Source organism: Cupressus sempervirens, chromosome 3, assembly GCF_028749045.1.
Source record: "Cupressus sempervirens isolate cs-2001-9-10 chromosome 3, ASM2874904v1, whole genome shotgun sequence".
In the NCBI taxonomy this organism is placed as follows: domain Eukaryota; kingdom Viridiplantae; phylum Streptophyta; class Pinopsida; order Cupressales; family Cupressaceae; genus Cupressus; species Cupressus sempervirens.
In genome coordinates, this window is record NC_143120.1 from 884,674,343 (window position 1) to 884,691,715 (window position 17,373).

General features: G+C 35.3%; 1 protein-coding gene across 1 annotated transcript in view; it reads left to right on the forward strand.

Moving 5' to 3' along the window:
* Positions 1–17,373, forward strand: part of LOC149569630 (putative polyribonucleotide nucleotidyltransferase 1, chloroplastic) — a 316,486-nt gene that overhangs the window by 76,592 nt on the left and 222,521 nt on the right. The window contains exons 6-8 of the mRNA XM_089822341.1: positions 4,695–4,759; positions 4,940–5,096; positions 13,801–13,857. Of these exons, the coding sequence (XP_089678467.1) occupies positions 4,695–4,759; positions 4,940–5,096; positions 13,801–13,857 (279 nt within the window). The remainder of the gene's footprint in view (positions 1–4,694; positions 4,760–4,939; positions 5,097–13,800; positions 13,858–17,373) is intronic.

The window sequence follows — 17,373 nt, forward strand, 5'->3', positions numbered from 1 at the left end:
ATTCATATTAAAAATGATAACATTGTTATGTCATAACTGACATTTTTCATGTTATTGCAGATTCTTTTCTCTCACCTCATCAACCATGTCCTTAGCTACATAGTCGGGTGAGTCCCAGGTGTTCAGAATTCTCAGAGCAGACGGCTCTGTCAATTATTCAAGAAGATAACATACATCCAACATTTCACAATCTATGATTACATGATTATGTTCTTTAAAGATTTCAAAATTGAATGTTTAATTCTAATATCCAGTGACATAAGGATCCATACTATGGTTACTTGGTTATCACCTGCCATGAACAAGGCTAATTAAAGAAGTTCAATCTATAAAATTCAAACAAGATATCATCATGATAATATTGAAACTTGCTGAAATCTACTCTATGCAAAGATTCGCTGCTTAGTATACTTATCACAACTGTGACCAGAAAATTGTGTTCTTGAATCCAATTGAAAATATTAACGAATTCTGATTTCCAAACAAAATATTTCATTCGGGTTTATTACACCTAGGAAACACTTCTTTAAGAGATACAATTCAACACTCTTTATTATGATTTTGAAAACCATGAAAGTTAAGATATTTCATCATAATTTACAGGAATTACTCAGCTAGTAAAGGAAATAGCATGATCACAAGCAAGAGATTTCCATACCTAGCCAGCTGCTATTGGAATCAAACATTATAGAATGGTAACTCATGACCTGACAAGGATTTCAGAATGCTTTGATAATCTTGAAATTTGCTCGACTCTTTCCAATTGCTAGAGATGTCACCTTCAATGCATACTACCTCCGATTCTTAGCCGGATTACTTGCACGGCAAGGGCAGATATAGTTCTATTTGCTCAGAGTATAAATCGTTAATGGTAGGGTACCAAAAGGGAGTGCAGAACGATGATACTTATGAATGTAAATTGCAAATTGGAACTAGTAGAGAATCGACACAAGAAATCAATATGAAGTCGGGTGTTAAGGGAAAGCAGGAGAAATAAAAATGTAGCCGGTATGTGGATCATCTTCCCCTGACTCCTCTCACAGCATCTATAAAAAGAACAAGCCGTGACTTCTTGGCTTCTATTAGTTTCAAGAAGTCCATTCGAATTCCAATTATTGATTCGATTTAAAACAAAAAGAGAAAAGATAAATCAAAGGTTGGAAGAAAGAGTTGGAAAGATTATTGGCAATTTGAATTTTCAAGTATCAAATTGATTTATCATGCCAAGTGTTTTAATCGGTTAAAAGCAAAGAATATTAAAAATAAAAGAATAGAGTTGGAAGATTATAATTCGAATATTATAATTCAAATGTTATTATATTTTGAATATTATTATAATCTTATATTTATATATGTACATGTAAATATATTAACAAGGTGACATCACTTCATTAAATTATTATAATAAAATAGTGTCATATCATTTTTATATTTATATGCACGTATATAAATATATCTATTATAATAATAAGGAGAAAGATCAAATTAAATCCTTTAAGGTACGTTTTATATTTTAACTCAATTATTTATGTTTCTCAAATTATTTATTTAAATAGCTCATGTGCGTCACACAGATGTATCCTGTTTCAAGTCACTAGGTTCTCAACCCATCTGCCCAGTGATGGTGATGCTCCTGTGCCTAATTCTTTTCTGAAAATGCTTCCACCCCTTCGATGTGTTTTCTACAAGGAAATTCTCCATAATTAAATTATATTATCATAATAAATTATTTAATCATAAATAATCATAACGGTTAACCATCTTCTCAATTCCATGAATTCGTGATAAATGATCAACTAGCTTGTTATCTTCACTTGAAATTATAACAACCAACCATCTTACCATTTTGCAAGATTATAACAAATTAAACTGCCAACTGACTTCATGTGAACCTCAACGGCCATATTTTAAATTAGGTCAAAAATTGGGATGTAACATAGATGTAACAAGATTCAAATTAATATATAGGTATATTTAATGTCAAATTTATTTTTCAATTTATTCCCGTGGTTGTAATAACTCCAATAGGTTATAACTTCTTCAAACACCAAAAATCTTTATACTTCAGTGGTTTGACATTTCATCAAACACTTTGCAAGCAAGTTCTGATACCACTGTAACGACCCTCCTCAAATCTGCCCTCAAAAATGCTGATGAAAGCTCAAGGAATTTTGTCAAACACTTTGCATACAAGGGGTCATATGACTGATATAACTTTTCAAGTTGCTGCAATAACTCTTGTTTCGATTTGCATCAAAGAGAATGCTTACAAAGACTCCCGATTTGTCTAAACAATGACCTAACATGAATGTGCAACTAATTTTGGCAATATTCAATACAAATATGTGACTTAAACTACTTACAATATGCAGCTACAGAAACTAGTGATTATAACAAATACTTTGGATGCAACCTAAGATGGCATTATGCACTTACAACCAAGTGACATTAATATAAACACTTAGTATGCAAAATTATGACATTGTTTATGTCAAAAAGAGAACTTACAGCCAATTGACATTTTGTCAAACAATTGGCATGCAAACTAATAAGTTGATCATCAAACTCTAGGTTTGCAATATAGATAGTCTAAAAATTACAATGCTCTTTCAATTGCAAAATCCTTGCCTTCCTTTGATACCAATAATGCCAAATGGCAAACAAAGACAAGTACAATATGAAAATAGTGAAGTGCTGATGCTATATTTTGTACTCAGCTGAAAACCTACAATTCTCAGAAAATATGCCAAATGAGAAGTGAAGAACTTGATTGTAGATGGCTGTAATAATTTTCTACAATGCTGCCTCTTCTGCTTTGCTTTTTCCGATTTGCTTTTTCGACTGCTTTTTCGGATTCGCTTTTTTGAACTGCTTTTACAGATTGCTTTTTCGTATCTGCTTTTTCAGACTGCTACCCTGTTGAATCTCAAGACCATATTTTTCAATGGCGTCAAGATTTTCAGCTTCAAGGGATTTCGTCCTTCAAACTATTGAGACATAATCTCCAGAAAATTTTTCAATTTCTTTGATATTTCCAACCATACTAAAAAGAAGCTCTTCCCTTTCTTTTATAATGTTCTCACAAGAGCTCAATCCTTCGTTTTCTCAATGTGGGATAAAACATCACTCCCTTTATGTAACTTATGTCTCCAATGTGTTATAAAATAAAGGGGACTCTTTTAATTTAAATATTTTTCACAAACTATAGTCTATGCATTAATAAAGTTAAATATTTAAATTTAACTTTATAAAATAGCTTTATCAATGCATAACAAATCTTATCAATGATAAACAAGTCTTCTTGCTGATTTTAAACAATTAACATCGACATACTGCTGCCACTGGATGTCCGACCATATCCAAGATGATTTACTATAAATAGTAAGTATGCCCAAAGTTGCCTCAAAACCCCTCAAAAAGACCTGCAACTGAAACTAACTAGGCCAAATAGCCTCTAGGCCCCTTTAATGTCCTGGTTAGCCTACAGGACCGTGGGGAAATAGGCTAACAACAACATCATGCTATGAATGCTAAAAAGGGGACATTACAGTTGTCAAATTTCATCTGAACTTGATTGTTGCTGCATTCGAGTTCATATTTAAACCTCGTGACTTAGCCTCTCAACAATGTAGAGAATGTTTCTTACAAGGGTTTTCATCCTCACAATCCAAAGATGAAAAAGCAATCTCCTCCAAAGCAGATGCAAGATCAAAATTAAAGCTCAATATGCCCAAAATGAGAGCCAACAAGTCTCATTTATACTCTCTCCAAGGAAACCATAATAAATAAAGTTGTTTCTTTTTATTTCTTCAAAGTCTCATTATACTGAAGGGCTCATATATTTAAAATAGTACACTTAATAACTGCCTTGCTTTAAATAACTATAATGTTAAAACTTAAATCTTCAATTTAATTTTCTTAATTTATAACTTATCATTATTTAATTTAAAGGCTTGAGACTATATGAAAAGTAGAGGTAATCATAAAAACTTAACCCACCAACAAAACAAAAATAGTAAGTATGCCAACTAACACTGTCAGTGCCCATAACTGACTAAAAATAGTAAGTGTGGGAGAATCAACCTGAAAAAGCCCGGGGAAAGAGCAATATGCTTATCATAACTATTTGAACATGGAACTGCTCCTGATACTGTCTCCAAGATTCCCTAACCCCACTCATTAGCTTAAGGAAATCAATTGATTAGGCTAACAGTTCCATCATGTTGAACTAATTAAGGAAGGGGACATTATAGAGTGCCCTTCCTGAAATTGCTTTTCCTCAAGCAATTTCAACTCCGTGTGATGTAGAACTTGCTGCTTCTCCCTAATTTCTTCATTCTGCTTGGTTTGATTTTCTTTTCAGTCTGCACGTCTGTTGTATTGATAATGGAAATATTTTGTGGCATTTTTATCCAAGTTACCAAGATAAAATGAATGGCATGTAAAAGACTGAAACTACTGATATGGGGTAAGTGACTAGGGTGAGCTGGGTTGTGTTGGCAGGGTTATGGCAATAATTGTATTAATCCAAAGACTAATAGTAATACTATTTTCTGAACATTGTAAAAAAGCATTTTTCTATGCTAGTTTCTTCAACATTCGTGCTTTTGGATGTCTAAGATGGTTGTATTATAGTTTTACTGCAACAACAATTATAAATTGATTTTTATTTCCTCATATTTTTGCATGTACAGGTTTTGAGCTATGACGGTTTGCACTCTCCTGATTCAATTGCAATTACAGCTGCTGCAGTTGCACTGTAACTTCCATTTTAGTTTTTTATTGCATTTTTATATTTGCTGGTTTTTGTGATTGTTTTCATTGATCCATCAAACAGGTGGATACTGAGTTTTATAGGCATCTTTTACTATGTTGAAAGAGGAAAATAGATTTAATTGAGATTGAATGCTTATAGCAGCTATTTGCATGTATTTTACAGAGCGTTGTCCGAAGTGCCAATATCCCAAACTGTTGCAGGTGTGCGGGTTGGCCTTGTAGAAGATCAGTTCGTGATTAATCCAACAGTTGAACAAATGAAGATGTCCAAGTTAGACTTATTGCTTGCAGGAACTGCTGAAGCAGTACTAATGATTGAGGTTTATATTTTATAATATGTATACTTGTCAGGTTTTATTGAATTTTAGGTGCATCGTCATTCCTTTGTTGTTTTCCACTTTCTCTAACCATTATAAAGAAAATATTTCAGAGGGCTGTACAACCACTGAAAGCAGGAGATCAAAACATTGTTTGTGTCAATTCAGGGAAAATTCAACAGAGCTGTAGTGCCACTTCTTTATGATTGGTTGATTACTCCCAAGTACTAGCAAACAAAATATTTCTTTTTGAATTGCTGTGAAATCTAGACAATCACTTTGGTATCTTGGTGTAATGCCCCTTGTCCGTTTAGCTTGGGATATTGAGACAGTTACTTCAACTTCTCTCACTTACTCTATGAAATTCTTGTTTTTTAACTTTGCATAAACTCCATAGATGGAAGATCACAGCAATGAACTCTTCAATGTCAGATTGCTCTAGAAGCAACTTTTGCTTTCATTTCCTTGGCCTTGAATCATACCCATGCAGCTTGTTACTCGTAATTACCCTCGCTGTCATCTTTCAATTTATGCTCTTTCACTTGTCTTTTCGATGGTTTGATATACGGACTTTTTTGTCAAACAGATTGCTAATTGATTAATTCTCTGACATGACCATTATTACAAACAGTTCTAAACCATTGTAATTGCTTATTTGAGGATTATATATTTCTCTAGTATGTATAGATAATTGATGATATTTGCTCAGGTTGCTCATCTTTTCTCAATATTTCTAGTAGCCTTTTGCAAGTTCATATATTACAAAGTTTATAACCTGCTCGTTTGATTCTTTTGCAAATCAGACTTATGAAAAACAAAATTCATAAATGGACTTGAAACAAGCATATATGGCAGTGTCTATGTGGCACCACAAATTATTTAACGAACCTTTTAAGATGCTGCTTATTGTATTATCAATTATGTACATAAAATGCTGATTTGAAGATGTAAACCATCGGTCTTAAAGCTGCTGACTGAATGAACTCCCGAAATTGCAGATTAGTTTGAGTAATAAATGATGACTGTATTTTATATCTGCCAACTGCTAAATAGTATTAGTGTTAGGCTGACTCCTCGACTCCATGTCTTTTCCTTGTTTTCTAATCCTTAATTGCTGACCACCCTCATTTAAATCTGATCCCCCCCTATATATCCATATAGGCGGATGAGGAGAGAAACGACTCTCTGGGGTTGCAACTGGTTAGGTAGTCGCTTATAGAACTATATTTAATTATATATAATGTATCAAATAAATATAACATAATAAATGTATAAATGTATAATAGCTGCATTGCGTTTATTTAATATTTTTTTAGTATTTTTAATTTTGTTATTAGTTATTACTATATTAATAAAGTATTATTATATATTGTTAATAATACATTAATATTATTATACATGGTTAATTATTATTTTTGATTGATTAATATAAAGGTACATTGGTCCTAGTTCATGGGAGCATATTGGTAGGAAAGAACTAGAAAGGAAACTTCCAGTTGCAGATCCATATGACCTAATCTAAAAGTTTCTAAACTATGAAATTTTGAAGTTACATTGAGGACGTTGCCCAATTACAATTGATCCTCCATTATTGAGGATGCTGATAGAACTTAAGTTCATTGCAACTTAAATGATGGAATACATTTATTATAATGGCAAAACTTTGAGCATTCACTCTCTTTTGGTACCCTCTGATCACACAACTACTGCATCTATCATGAGCTCACTGGATGAAGGCTCTTGTGATGGTAGTACTTACAGTTATGATGTCACCTTTACTTTCCCTAACCATAGTATCTTTAATGGTTGTGACTATGACACCTTCAATGCTACCATCCATAAAGGTGAAACATCCTTGGTTTGTGCCAGTGCTCTCACATGTGAAGGTGAAACATTTTCTTGTTGGTATCATGGAGGTGACGATGACACTGTGAGTGACTGGAATGGTAATGTTGCTGAGTGGAATAGTACTCCGAATGTGGCTGACAAGATAGATGCAGTGATATTCTCTTCCATGTCATCCTTTTTGTACCCACCAATGGTCGCCATGAGTCATTGACCCACCATAGTGGCACTTTGTAGGCTGGTACCTTGGAAGTTGCAACATGGCAAGTTTGGACAAATAGGTTGGTACTTGACAAGTTAACACCTAACAAGTTGGTGCTTGACAAGTTGCTACTTGGCAAATTGGCATCTGGTAGGATGGCACTTGGCAGGCTAGCACTTTGTTGGCACATGGCAGGGCACTTTGCAAGATAGCACTTGGCAGGTGTTACCCTATATTTGAAATTTTGGATCCTTGTGTTTGGTACTCGAGTCATGGCCCAAAGTTTTTGGTTGGCCTAAATCATCCCCTTAAGTTGTCATGTGGCCGAGCATTTAATGTCAAAAAGTTGGGATGTTTCTAAATCTTTGTACTCTGACCTGCAATTCAAGATTTCAAAGAATTGCCAATCTCCCTAACTAGAAGGGTTTCTTGCGTTCCGAGGCATATTCTTTTAGAATATTGGCAAGTACCTCTATGCGAAAAACTCTCTTCTTCTTGTCTTATGCAACATCTTTGGCTGTTGATTTCCTTTAGGATGTAGAGATTATTACATGTTGCATGTGCATCAACTATCAATTCACCGTCTTTCTTGATTTCTCATCCTCTAGGAAGAAATGTGATAGTGTGTCCTTGATCACATAATTGTACTTAGGAGATTCTATTTATACCCTTTAACATATAGCATGTTATCAGTTTTTGTTTTTACAATGTAGAGACTAATAGACCCTTTTCCTTTTTTCTTTCTTGGTATCTCCAAATATTAGTGCCCCTCTGTCTACTTGTTCAAGAATAATGAATTTACTTTTATCACCTATGATGTGCAAATAGAAAATGACATGGCAAATGTACGACTTTAATAGAATTAATAAAAATAGCTTGAAAGATAAAATGGTATCAATCTAACAACACTAGATTTAATGTAGCAGTGTAAAATATGTGTGAAATTAAAATTCTGCAACTGACCTAAATCTAATTTACCGATAACTCTCTGAAATCCAGCAATGGCCAAACTCCAAAAATTTGGGAAACCTTGCAGTCAGCACCAATGCGATTCCCAAGTGGAATCACCCATATAGACAAGAGGTTTTTCATTTTCAACATGCTTGGAAATCGAATGGTTTTCACCCTCCAATCATCTTCATACAAAGGGTTTTCAGGCTCGGGAGTGTTTACTGTACAAGGTAAAAGGATACTTATCGCATGTAGTATAGCAAGATATAAAACAAAACAAATACTTTATTCATATACGCAATATGCAAATTACAATGCTAATGGTCAAAAGTCCATTTCGGATGGTGTAGATATACCTTTCCGAAGGGGTGACTCAACTGTCATGTGCCCTTTCAGATACTATTCTGCCGTCGGCTACAATATAGAATTTATTGACAACATCATCCCCCCCAAAGAAAAGTTGTCTCTGGACAACAATACAAAAAAACTCAAAATAAACACCTAATTACATCAATGTATAGATACTAAACAGAGGGGCACGTCCTTGGCGTAGTGGCCGTCCACACCCTCAACTCATTCAGCTCCACTTGTAGCTTGTAGACTTGCTCCTTCCTAACTTTCAATTCTGCTTCTGCCTCCATTTGAAGCTCTAAAGTTGATTGCATCATCCAAACAATCTCTCCCAGCTCCTCCTCATCTGCTACCCTCTCTTTTTTTGCTGCTATCTGTTCCTTCTTCGTTGCCAATTTCTATAGCTGACTCTTTCTGTCTAACAGGGCTGCCCTCTCAGATTCCTAGGCTGCCCTCTTTATGGTTACCTAGGCAGCTGACTCCTCCTGAGCCCTCTCAGTTGCTACCTAATCTGCTTGGCTCAACCAAAGGGTGTAATATGCCTCCCTATGTATCTCCACTATCTCGTGAGTCAAAGCCTCTACTCAGCTCTCCATACTAGAATCTCTCATCGTGGCCCAGTCCTGTTGCATCTTTGCAGTCTCCACATCCGACCATCCCTGCTCCTCAAAACAGACTGTAAAGGCAGCCGGGCATCCTAATCTCATGAAGGATACTACTCCCTCCAACTCCTTCACTATTGAGTCCAAAGCTTGAATCTCTGTAGAGGCCACTACCTGGCGAGCCCGAGTCGCTAGAGCTACTATATCAGCGAAGAATGTCTCTCTCATCACTTCTTTTGATGCTACTAGATGTTCTTGTTGCAAACCCACAACCCTCTTTATTGCTTCCGCCATATGCTCAACAGTGCTATGCAGTAGTCTCTCATCCTGTGTCTACTCCACCCCTTGTGCCTGTGAAGGGTTTTCCTTCGAAATTGCTTCTCGCGTAGGTGTTTGGAGGTATGTCACTCAAAGTGCTGGGGTATGGTGGAACTGCGTACTCAAGTACATGCTCAACTTCTAGGTTTTGCTCTCTCTATCTCACTTAGGTGTCGCTAATAATGCCGTATCCACCATAACCACTGCATCTAAACCTACTACGTCCAATCGGAGACCCAACGCCTTCAAATCCTCACCTATCGGTATCTCCATTACTCCTACCTCTGTGTCCATCTCAGCATCAGGTACAAGTGTCTCATCTCCAGCCTTTGGTAAAGCCTCATGGGCAGGCTCCATCGTTACCTCCGTAGCAGCTATCTCCGTTGGTGATGGATGTGCCTTTGCTACTGCCTTCGGAATAGCTCGCGTTTGTGCTTGTACTTTTGCGGTAGGTTGAGTCGGAATTGAAACTGGCGTCATCACTACTGGCTCCCTAGGCTAACCAAAACCTAGAATGCCATGTATACCAATAGGAGTCAAATGTGCCGTAGTTGAAAGTGCAAGCTGTGGGAATCTCAGTGGTGTAGCTGTGATTACCTCTACCTCCTCGTCCTCTTCATCCTCCCCATTGGTCCCACTTTCCTCCGAAGAAGTCTCTTCCTGACCACTGTCAGTATTTCCTCTGGCTGGCCTCGGTCGTTTCTGTTTGATGGTCTTGCTGCCAAGTGTATCAAGATGTCTCTACTGCATAATCGGTGGTTCGGTTTGGCCTCCAGTACATCATTGGGGATCATTTGCGTCGGTGCCTTTAGGAATAGGCCGATGGCATAATGTGACATGTAGAATGTCTTGTGCTGTAATGTCATGAATTCATAAATCCGTTTGGCCAACAATGCGACCCAGTCATACACCCTACCATGCAGAATCTTGTTGATCATCGCTACATGTGAGAATGAAATATCTGAGGTGCGGCTAGAGCCTGTGAGGTGACTCTTCACAACATCCATTAGACAGTGCTAGTGACCTTTTGCACATTGGATTTCTTCAACCCTCTACCCCTTGATGTGTTAAAGCAGATTCCCGTGTGGTACCGTAAATTTGCACTTTTTCGGATTCAGTGCCAATTTCTCTCTTCTATACCTCTCCATGCATTCTTCAAGCACCATTATGTGTTTATCCGCTGCGCCAAAGATTGACCAATCATCCAGAAATGCCTTAAAACTTCCCATAGACATTTTATCAAATTTGTGTAGGATGATTCTTTGGAATGTTGCCGGAGCATTGCACAGTCTAAATGGCATCCTATTGTAGACGTATACTCCATCTTCCACGATAAATGTTGTTTTTAATTTGTCCTCTTCGGCAATTCAGCATTTTGAGATCAGATTTGAGCAGGGTCATTATATCAATTGGAAGCAATCCAATTTACATCTAAGCTTAATGTCTTAGAGTGCAAAACAAATTGGTAGAATTTTGTTGCATTGCCAATGGATAAAAATTACAAAGAGTACCCTTTCTTATTTATAGGTGAGGGACCAAGAGAAGTCCAACTAACTAAGACTTATTCCTCAATCAATGAACTGTAAACTTATTGAACATTACAAGTCCTATTATATTTCGAATTGTCTATGTGATTACATGTAATTGCAAGTTACAAGTTTGCAAGTGATGTGATCACCTGCAATTACAATTACTGACATTACTTGTAATTTGTCAAAATAATTATGTGTATAACTGAAAGCAAGCTAAGTATCCTGAGACATGACTCTATTTACATCGTCCTTTGTTTGATCTTCATGTTACTACAAGATATTGGCACTTAAAGGAATCCGGGGTTGGTGAAAGCATTTTGTTTCATGACAACAACTTGCATCCTAGATCATTTTGTTTCATGACAACAACTTGCATCCTAGATCATTCTTCATCACAATGATCTTTATTGGAGAAGCATCCTTTGATCATTTTGTGACCATCTCAGTTCTGAAAGCATTCTATTGCCTTCAATGTAACATTCCTGTCACTTATTCGCCTTGTATGGCTCTTTCATGTTGTTGTTCTTGCTTTGTGGCATTCTCTAGTCTTGTAGTCTACTTCCAAAATAAGTCCCATGCTTTAATTTGTTGATCTGGTTGGTCGTGTGTGCAAACAAGACTGACAAGGGTTGGTGTTACAAGTGAATTTCAGGTCTTGAGGATTTCTTTACGAGTATGGAAGGTCATAAGCATTTACATGCAATTGGGGAAAATGAAAATGCATTTATGTAATGAGAATATACATGGCTGCACTTGTAATGGGGTCCTAGAGACCTAATTTATAGTGATTTAAAATGTTTTTTTGGTTGCATTGGGATTTTTGAGAATGAATTATATCTGGGAGAGGAAAATTTGGTTTTGCAAGTGTAAAAAATGCATCGCAAGGCTTCTTTTTGGATCTTGGAGGGCATATTACAAGTAAGTTAACTTGTATTTTTGCTTTGTAATGGGAACTTGCAAGGCAGCTCTCAAAACCCAAAATTATTAATGCAATGCACAATTCGGGTCATTAGACATCAAATGCAAGTATAAATACTTTCAATATGGGATCTTGAAATTTAGTTGTTAAGACCCAAAATAGATTACGACGTAGACAAGGGACCTTGAAAATGCATTTGCAGGCACACATACTTTTAGATCCATTCATCTCTAGACTTGTAATGCCCCTTACATGGCCTGAAGATTAAAGTAAAATGCCGTGGGAAAGATTTTTAGAAAATGCAGATTCTGAAACATGCAACACATAAGGCTTGCATTATTGGAAATGTGTGAACTATCACAGGTAGGGATGAAAAACGGGTTTAACAGTTATGTGATTAGAAGAAAAACAAAATGACAGAGATTGTGAGGTAAAAGTATTCCAAAAATGATAGCAAATAGGAGAAAAATAAGCTAAGCAGTAGCCCATGCTTCAAAAATGACTATCTAAAACACAACTACATACAATGAAACATTCAAATGCTTAAACCAATTTACAAAGGGCCTTAACAAAAAATGAAAGAGCCTAAGGAATTAAACCTATATACAAAGAGCCATAACAAAAAATGAAAGAGCCTAAGGAATAAAAGTGAAAACCATACCTGGGAGACATGTAGAAAGAAGCTCAAAATGTGCAGGAGGAAAAATATGTCCAGGGGAAGAGTTACAGTTAAAACGCAAAACAGCTTCATTGTTCCTAAACGGGAATTAGCGAGAGATGGGTTTCCAATGAACAAATCTCAATTTACAGGCTTCAAAAAAAAGTTATACAGGCCTGAAAAGGTAAAACACAAGCCTTTCAGGTATGAAAAACCATTTACAAGCATACACTTGTGACCATTTATTGGGTTTGCAAGTTTATTACAAATGCAAGTTATTAAAATTTCACTTGTAATGGCATATATAAAATCTGAACCGGTAAAAGATACTTCATTTTTTGTGTGTTATATTTATATCTTTGGTCTAGCTCTATGGGAAAGTTTACAAGTTTATGTCAATTTGTACAATGCAAGGATGTAACTTGCATTGTGGGTTTCAAGGCCCAAATTGCAAGTTATTCATTGAATATTAAAACAAAAACTCTTAAATGTAATTGGTTCATATAAACCTAATTTTATAACAAAGGCCCTCATTTCACCTGCAATGTGCAGCCAAAAACCCAAAAATCACTTAAAATAAAAGCAGTCGAACCTTAAAAGCATAACACTCTTAATAAAAAATGGATCTTTTGAAGATAATTGCAGGTGCCAGCAATATGGACTTGCATTTTACTTTTAATAATGATTACTTGCAATTATAGGCCAGAGGTTTGACATTGAAACAAGACTTTCAATGCAACCTCTGAAACCCAAATTGAAGGAAAAGCCAACTTTTAGACCCTTAAACTCAAGAAAATGGTGGTGAAAAACCTGGGTTTGTCAATGGATGCCTAAGAAATGGAAATATCATGTATGGCTTGAAAAACATGTACAATGCTTTGATTTGTTAGAATTTGGTGAATTTTTGTAGGGTTATCCCCATTTTTAGCCAAGCAAAAATGTTGGTGACAACATAATTAACAATGACAATCAATCTTAATGACATGTGAGAAAAAACAATAATGAAGACTGCAAATTTGAAAATTTCATGTAAGATAGAGGTTACCATGCAAATCTCATTTTCCTCTTCCATATGAAAGTTTTGCTTTTAACTGGATAAATATGCAGTTTGAAATAAAATGAAATTTTGTTTTCTTTGGCTTTGGGAAGTTGACATTGGCTAAGCAATTAGAATTTGTTTTTTATTTTCCTTGTTTGCAGTTAATCCATATCGCACTTCTCTTCTGCCTGATGTAATGCCATAAGTTATTTATAATTCTATGTATCTCTTAGAGTCACATGTTGGTTTTATGGTCTATATATGCTAATCTAGCTTATCTTTTTCTCTAGGGATACTGTGATTTTCTGTCTGAAGAATTACTATTGCAGGCTGTTGAAATTGGGCAGGTACATTATATTTGTAGAACAATAGTGATTCTTTCATATCAATTGGTGCCTTTTTTCTGGGTATATTTTTATGTATGCACTTAAATTTTACCCCTTAATGTGAACTTTAGGATGCATATTTCTTTGATTGATGCAAATAGGAACTATTGCATATGCACAATGATTATACAGAATCAGGAAAAGTACAAAATATATTTACTAGATACAGAAGGCAGGCAGAGATGAGATTGTTTGCTATACGGTACAACTAAATTACAACGTAAAGGATAACTTAGAGTAAGAGAGCAGGGTGAACAATATTCATTATTACTTAATAGAAAAACATAATAGGAGATTGAGGACAGAGCGGTAGCCAATACTGATTCTTTTGCCACTTTCAGATAATTTCCAGTCAAGTTTGAGTCAAAGTTCTACAGAAATCACTGTATCAGGAGATAATGTATGATAAGTCTAACTTGATTTATTTTGGATGATTTTCTTGAAGTTCTAATTGCTCAATCACCAGGTTAACAGCTTATGGACCTTACAATTTTTGTTGTTGAAATCCGCCTTCCCTTAAATGCTGGACATCAGAAACAGGGGTGCATAGATGCAGACAGTACAGCACCTTTTTACCATGAAAATTCAGACCTGCTTAAATTTCAGTGGATATGACAGATGAATTCTGTACCGAATCCTCATGATGAGCAGAGTATGACCATCAACAAATGAATCATAGATAGATCCATTTAATGACAAACAAGTCATAGATAGGTCCATATAATGACAAACAAATCATTTATAGGCACATCTAATTCCTATTGAATTTGTACTTGCTATTTCACAGGTCCAACCAACCTGCGATATCCAGTCAATGGCATCTCAAAAGAGTTTCCAGTGGAATAATTACTCTTACAAACTGCAGTATTGGACTTCCTTATAGCATGACCACCTGTACAATGTTTGACACATCCAGCAAGTTATACTTTATAGGAAAATCTTCTCAAAGGTAGCAATGGATCCTCATATACTGCAATGCATAAATATATCTATGAGACAAGGTAAACTTTGATCTACAGGTATCTGTATTATCCCCTTTCTATGAGACAAGGTATGAGTTGATGGTTTGCTAATCACTTGAGTTTCCATAGGCCAATGGGTTGATAAGGGGTCCCACTTTGGGGCTTCTTGTGTGGTTTTAGGTCATATTTGAGTGAGGTTCCCATTTGCTTGCAAGGTTTAAACAGTGACATAGATCGAAGAGCTTCAAACAGAATTTGGTCTTGAGCCTTGGATTATATTTTATGACTAAATGAGGAAATAAATTAATATTTCCTAAGTTTTGTTAGGATTAAAGAGACAGAATTAACATTTTGTCATGTCCCCATATTTATAAGATTTAATAATAATAATAACAATAGAATAAATAATAAATTATAATATATTTTATTATTATATATATATATCATAAATATAATAACTAAATTAATATCATCCATATAATCCTATCATACATTATATAGTTATAATATAATATAATACAATACTATGATAAACTAATAAATAAAATAAAATAATGTAATTAATAAATTAATTAACATATTAAATGATATAATGATATCATTATGTAAAATTAGTATTCATTTTGTTAATAATGTAGAAACTATATTTTAATTTGTAATTCATGTAATAATGTAACTCGTAATAATTGGCAATTACCAATATCACGTAACTCGTAATAATTGGCAATTACCAATATCACGAAGTGGGTTAACTAAGACAAGCGACGCGGCTCTTAAGGAGTCTCAACCATTTGAATCAAGGAAGCGAATATAAAAATGATAAAGTCACATCTTGGAAAGGAACAGTGAGACGGTGGAAATTAGGAGGAGATGGAAACAATAATCGAAAGCTTCGCAAAGAGAATATCCAAGGCACCGGGCATAAAAATTTACCAAGGGAGACAAAACTTCAAACCAAACAAATAAACACGTACTCCCTTAAATGATAAAGGGGCATACAGGATAAAGCACTGAAGGTTAACGTTGAGCAGAGACCAGACAATATACCAACGTGGACGAAAAATGGAATGACAATTACAAAATGGCGGGCGATCATCCCTACCAATTCACGGGAAACGAAAAGGAGATTTGTGGGGGCAACAACTACGTGGAGAATGATAACATCAACTATGGCAATCAAAAGATATTGTGATTAAATACTTGCACAAAATTATACAAGTTAGCTTATAGATATACCAGCATCATCATATATGAGCAGAGCATTGTTTTAGTGCTGATTACTGTCATTCCAAGACTCGTGAAGGAGGAGTTAGACTGGAAGGGGTGAACGACATGAGTCATCTGCATCCGCCCAATAGATGTACAGAGAGGATTTCACTTTGTTAGCAATTAAAAGAGCCTAGGACATTAATCAGTGAAGATGTTAAGATATACGAAGATAGGCAGAAAGATATAGAATAGAGCTAAATAGAGGTAACAAAGAGAACGAGAAAAAGAGAAAAAAACAAAATTCCTAACACTGATTAGAATATCATATTAATGCAAGAAGCATAGTTGTCTTGAATGATTCGAGAGCACAGTGAAAGATATAGAAATAAGATTGAACGATATGAACAACATGGTCATGGGAACAACTACATAAGCATCAGATATTTACATCTGCAAAGGATTTTACAGAGAGCAGCAATCATCAACAGCTGGTGTAAGCTAGTAGAGATATTGCAAATATCGCAGAAGTTAATATACTTATCATAGGGAAGTGGCCAGAAAATAGATACAGCCAACATCATACTCGTATTCAGGACTTTTATGAGATAAATGTAAAGCAGATATAATGTTTGGGCCGCTGTAAACGTTTGGATGATAGATTAGCATGTCAACAAACGTATTGAATCCCAAGTTCAATACCTCTTCTCACCGTGTTTGGATGATAGATTGAATCCCAAGACAGCTGATGAATAAGCGAGCGAGGTTTAGATCAACAAAGAAAAACAATACAATCAACATATAACAATACATGTACTTCAGTAAAGGATACACTATGATTTGCAATTTGGTAACCTGTACTGAGCGGTCTGCCAGTGACGGAGACAATAAAGATCAATCCAAGACAATAGAGCTGATGATGAATATCTTATTAGCATCAGACACTTTCTTCACACCATCATAGCTACACAATAGATGAAGCTTGTTATGCTTCTGATTCATTTAATTAATATATTTTGTCCAACCAATATTTTGGAGACAAGGATAATTAAATAAGGTCAATAATCAAGAGAAGACGCCATTGCAAAGGTCTGATGCCACCGAGTACAAGGAATTCAAAATTCTCAATTAGAATAGCAAGAAATATTAATTTAATAATATATTATATTGAGTGGACAATAATTAGAGCAATAAAAAAACAACAAGCATTCATTGATATTTCTTTACAAAATTACAAAGCTTACTATTTCGTGGTATGAGAGATTGCTTATTCAAGAAAATTGGCATATGGATATCTCAAAACTAGGAA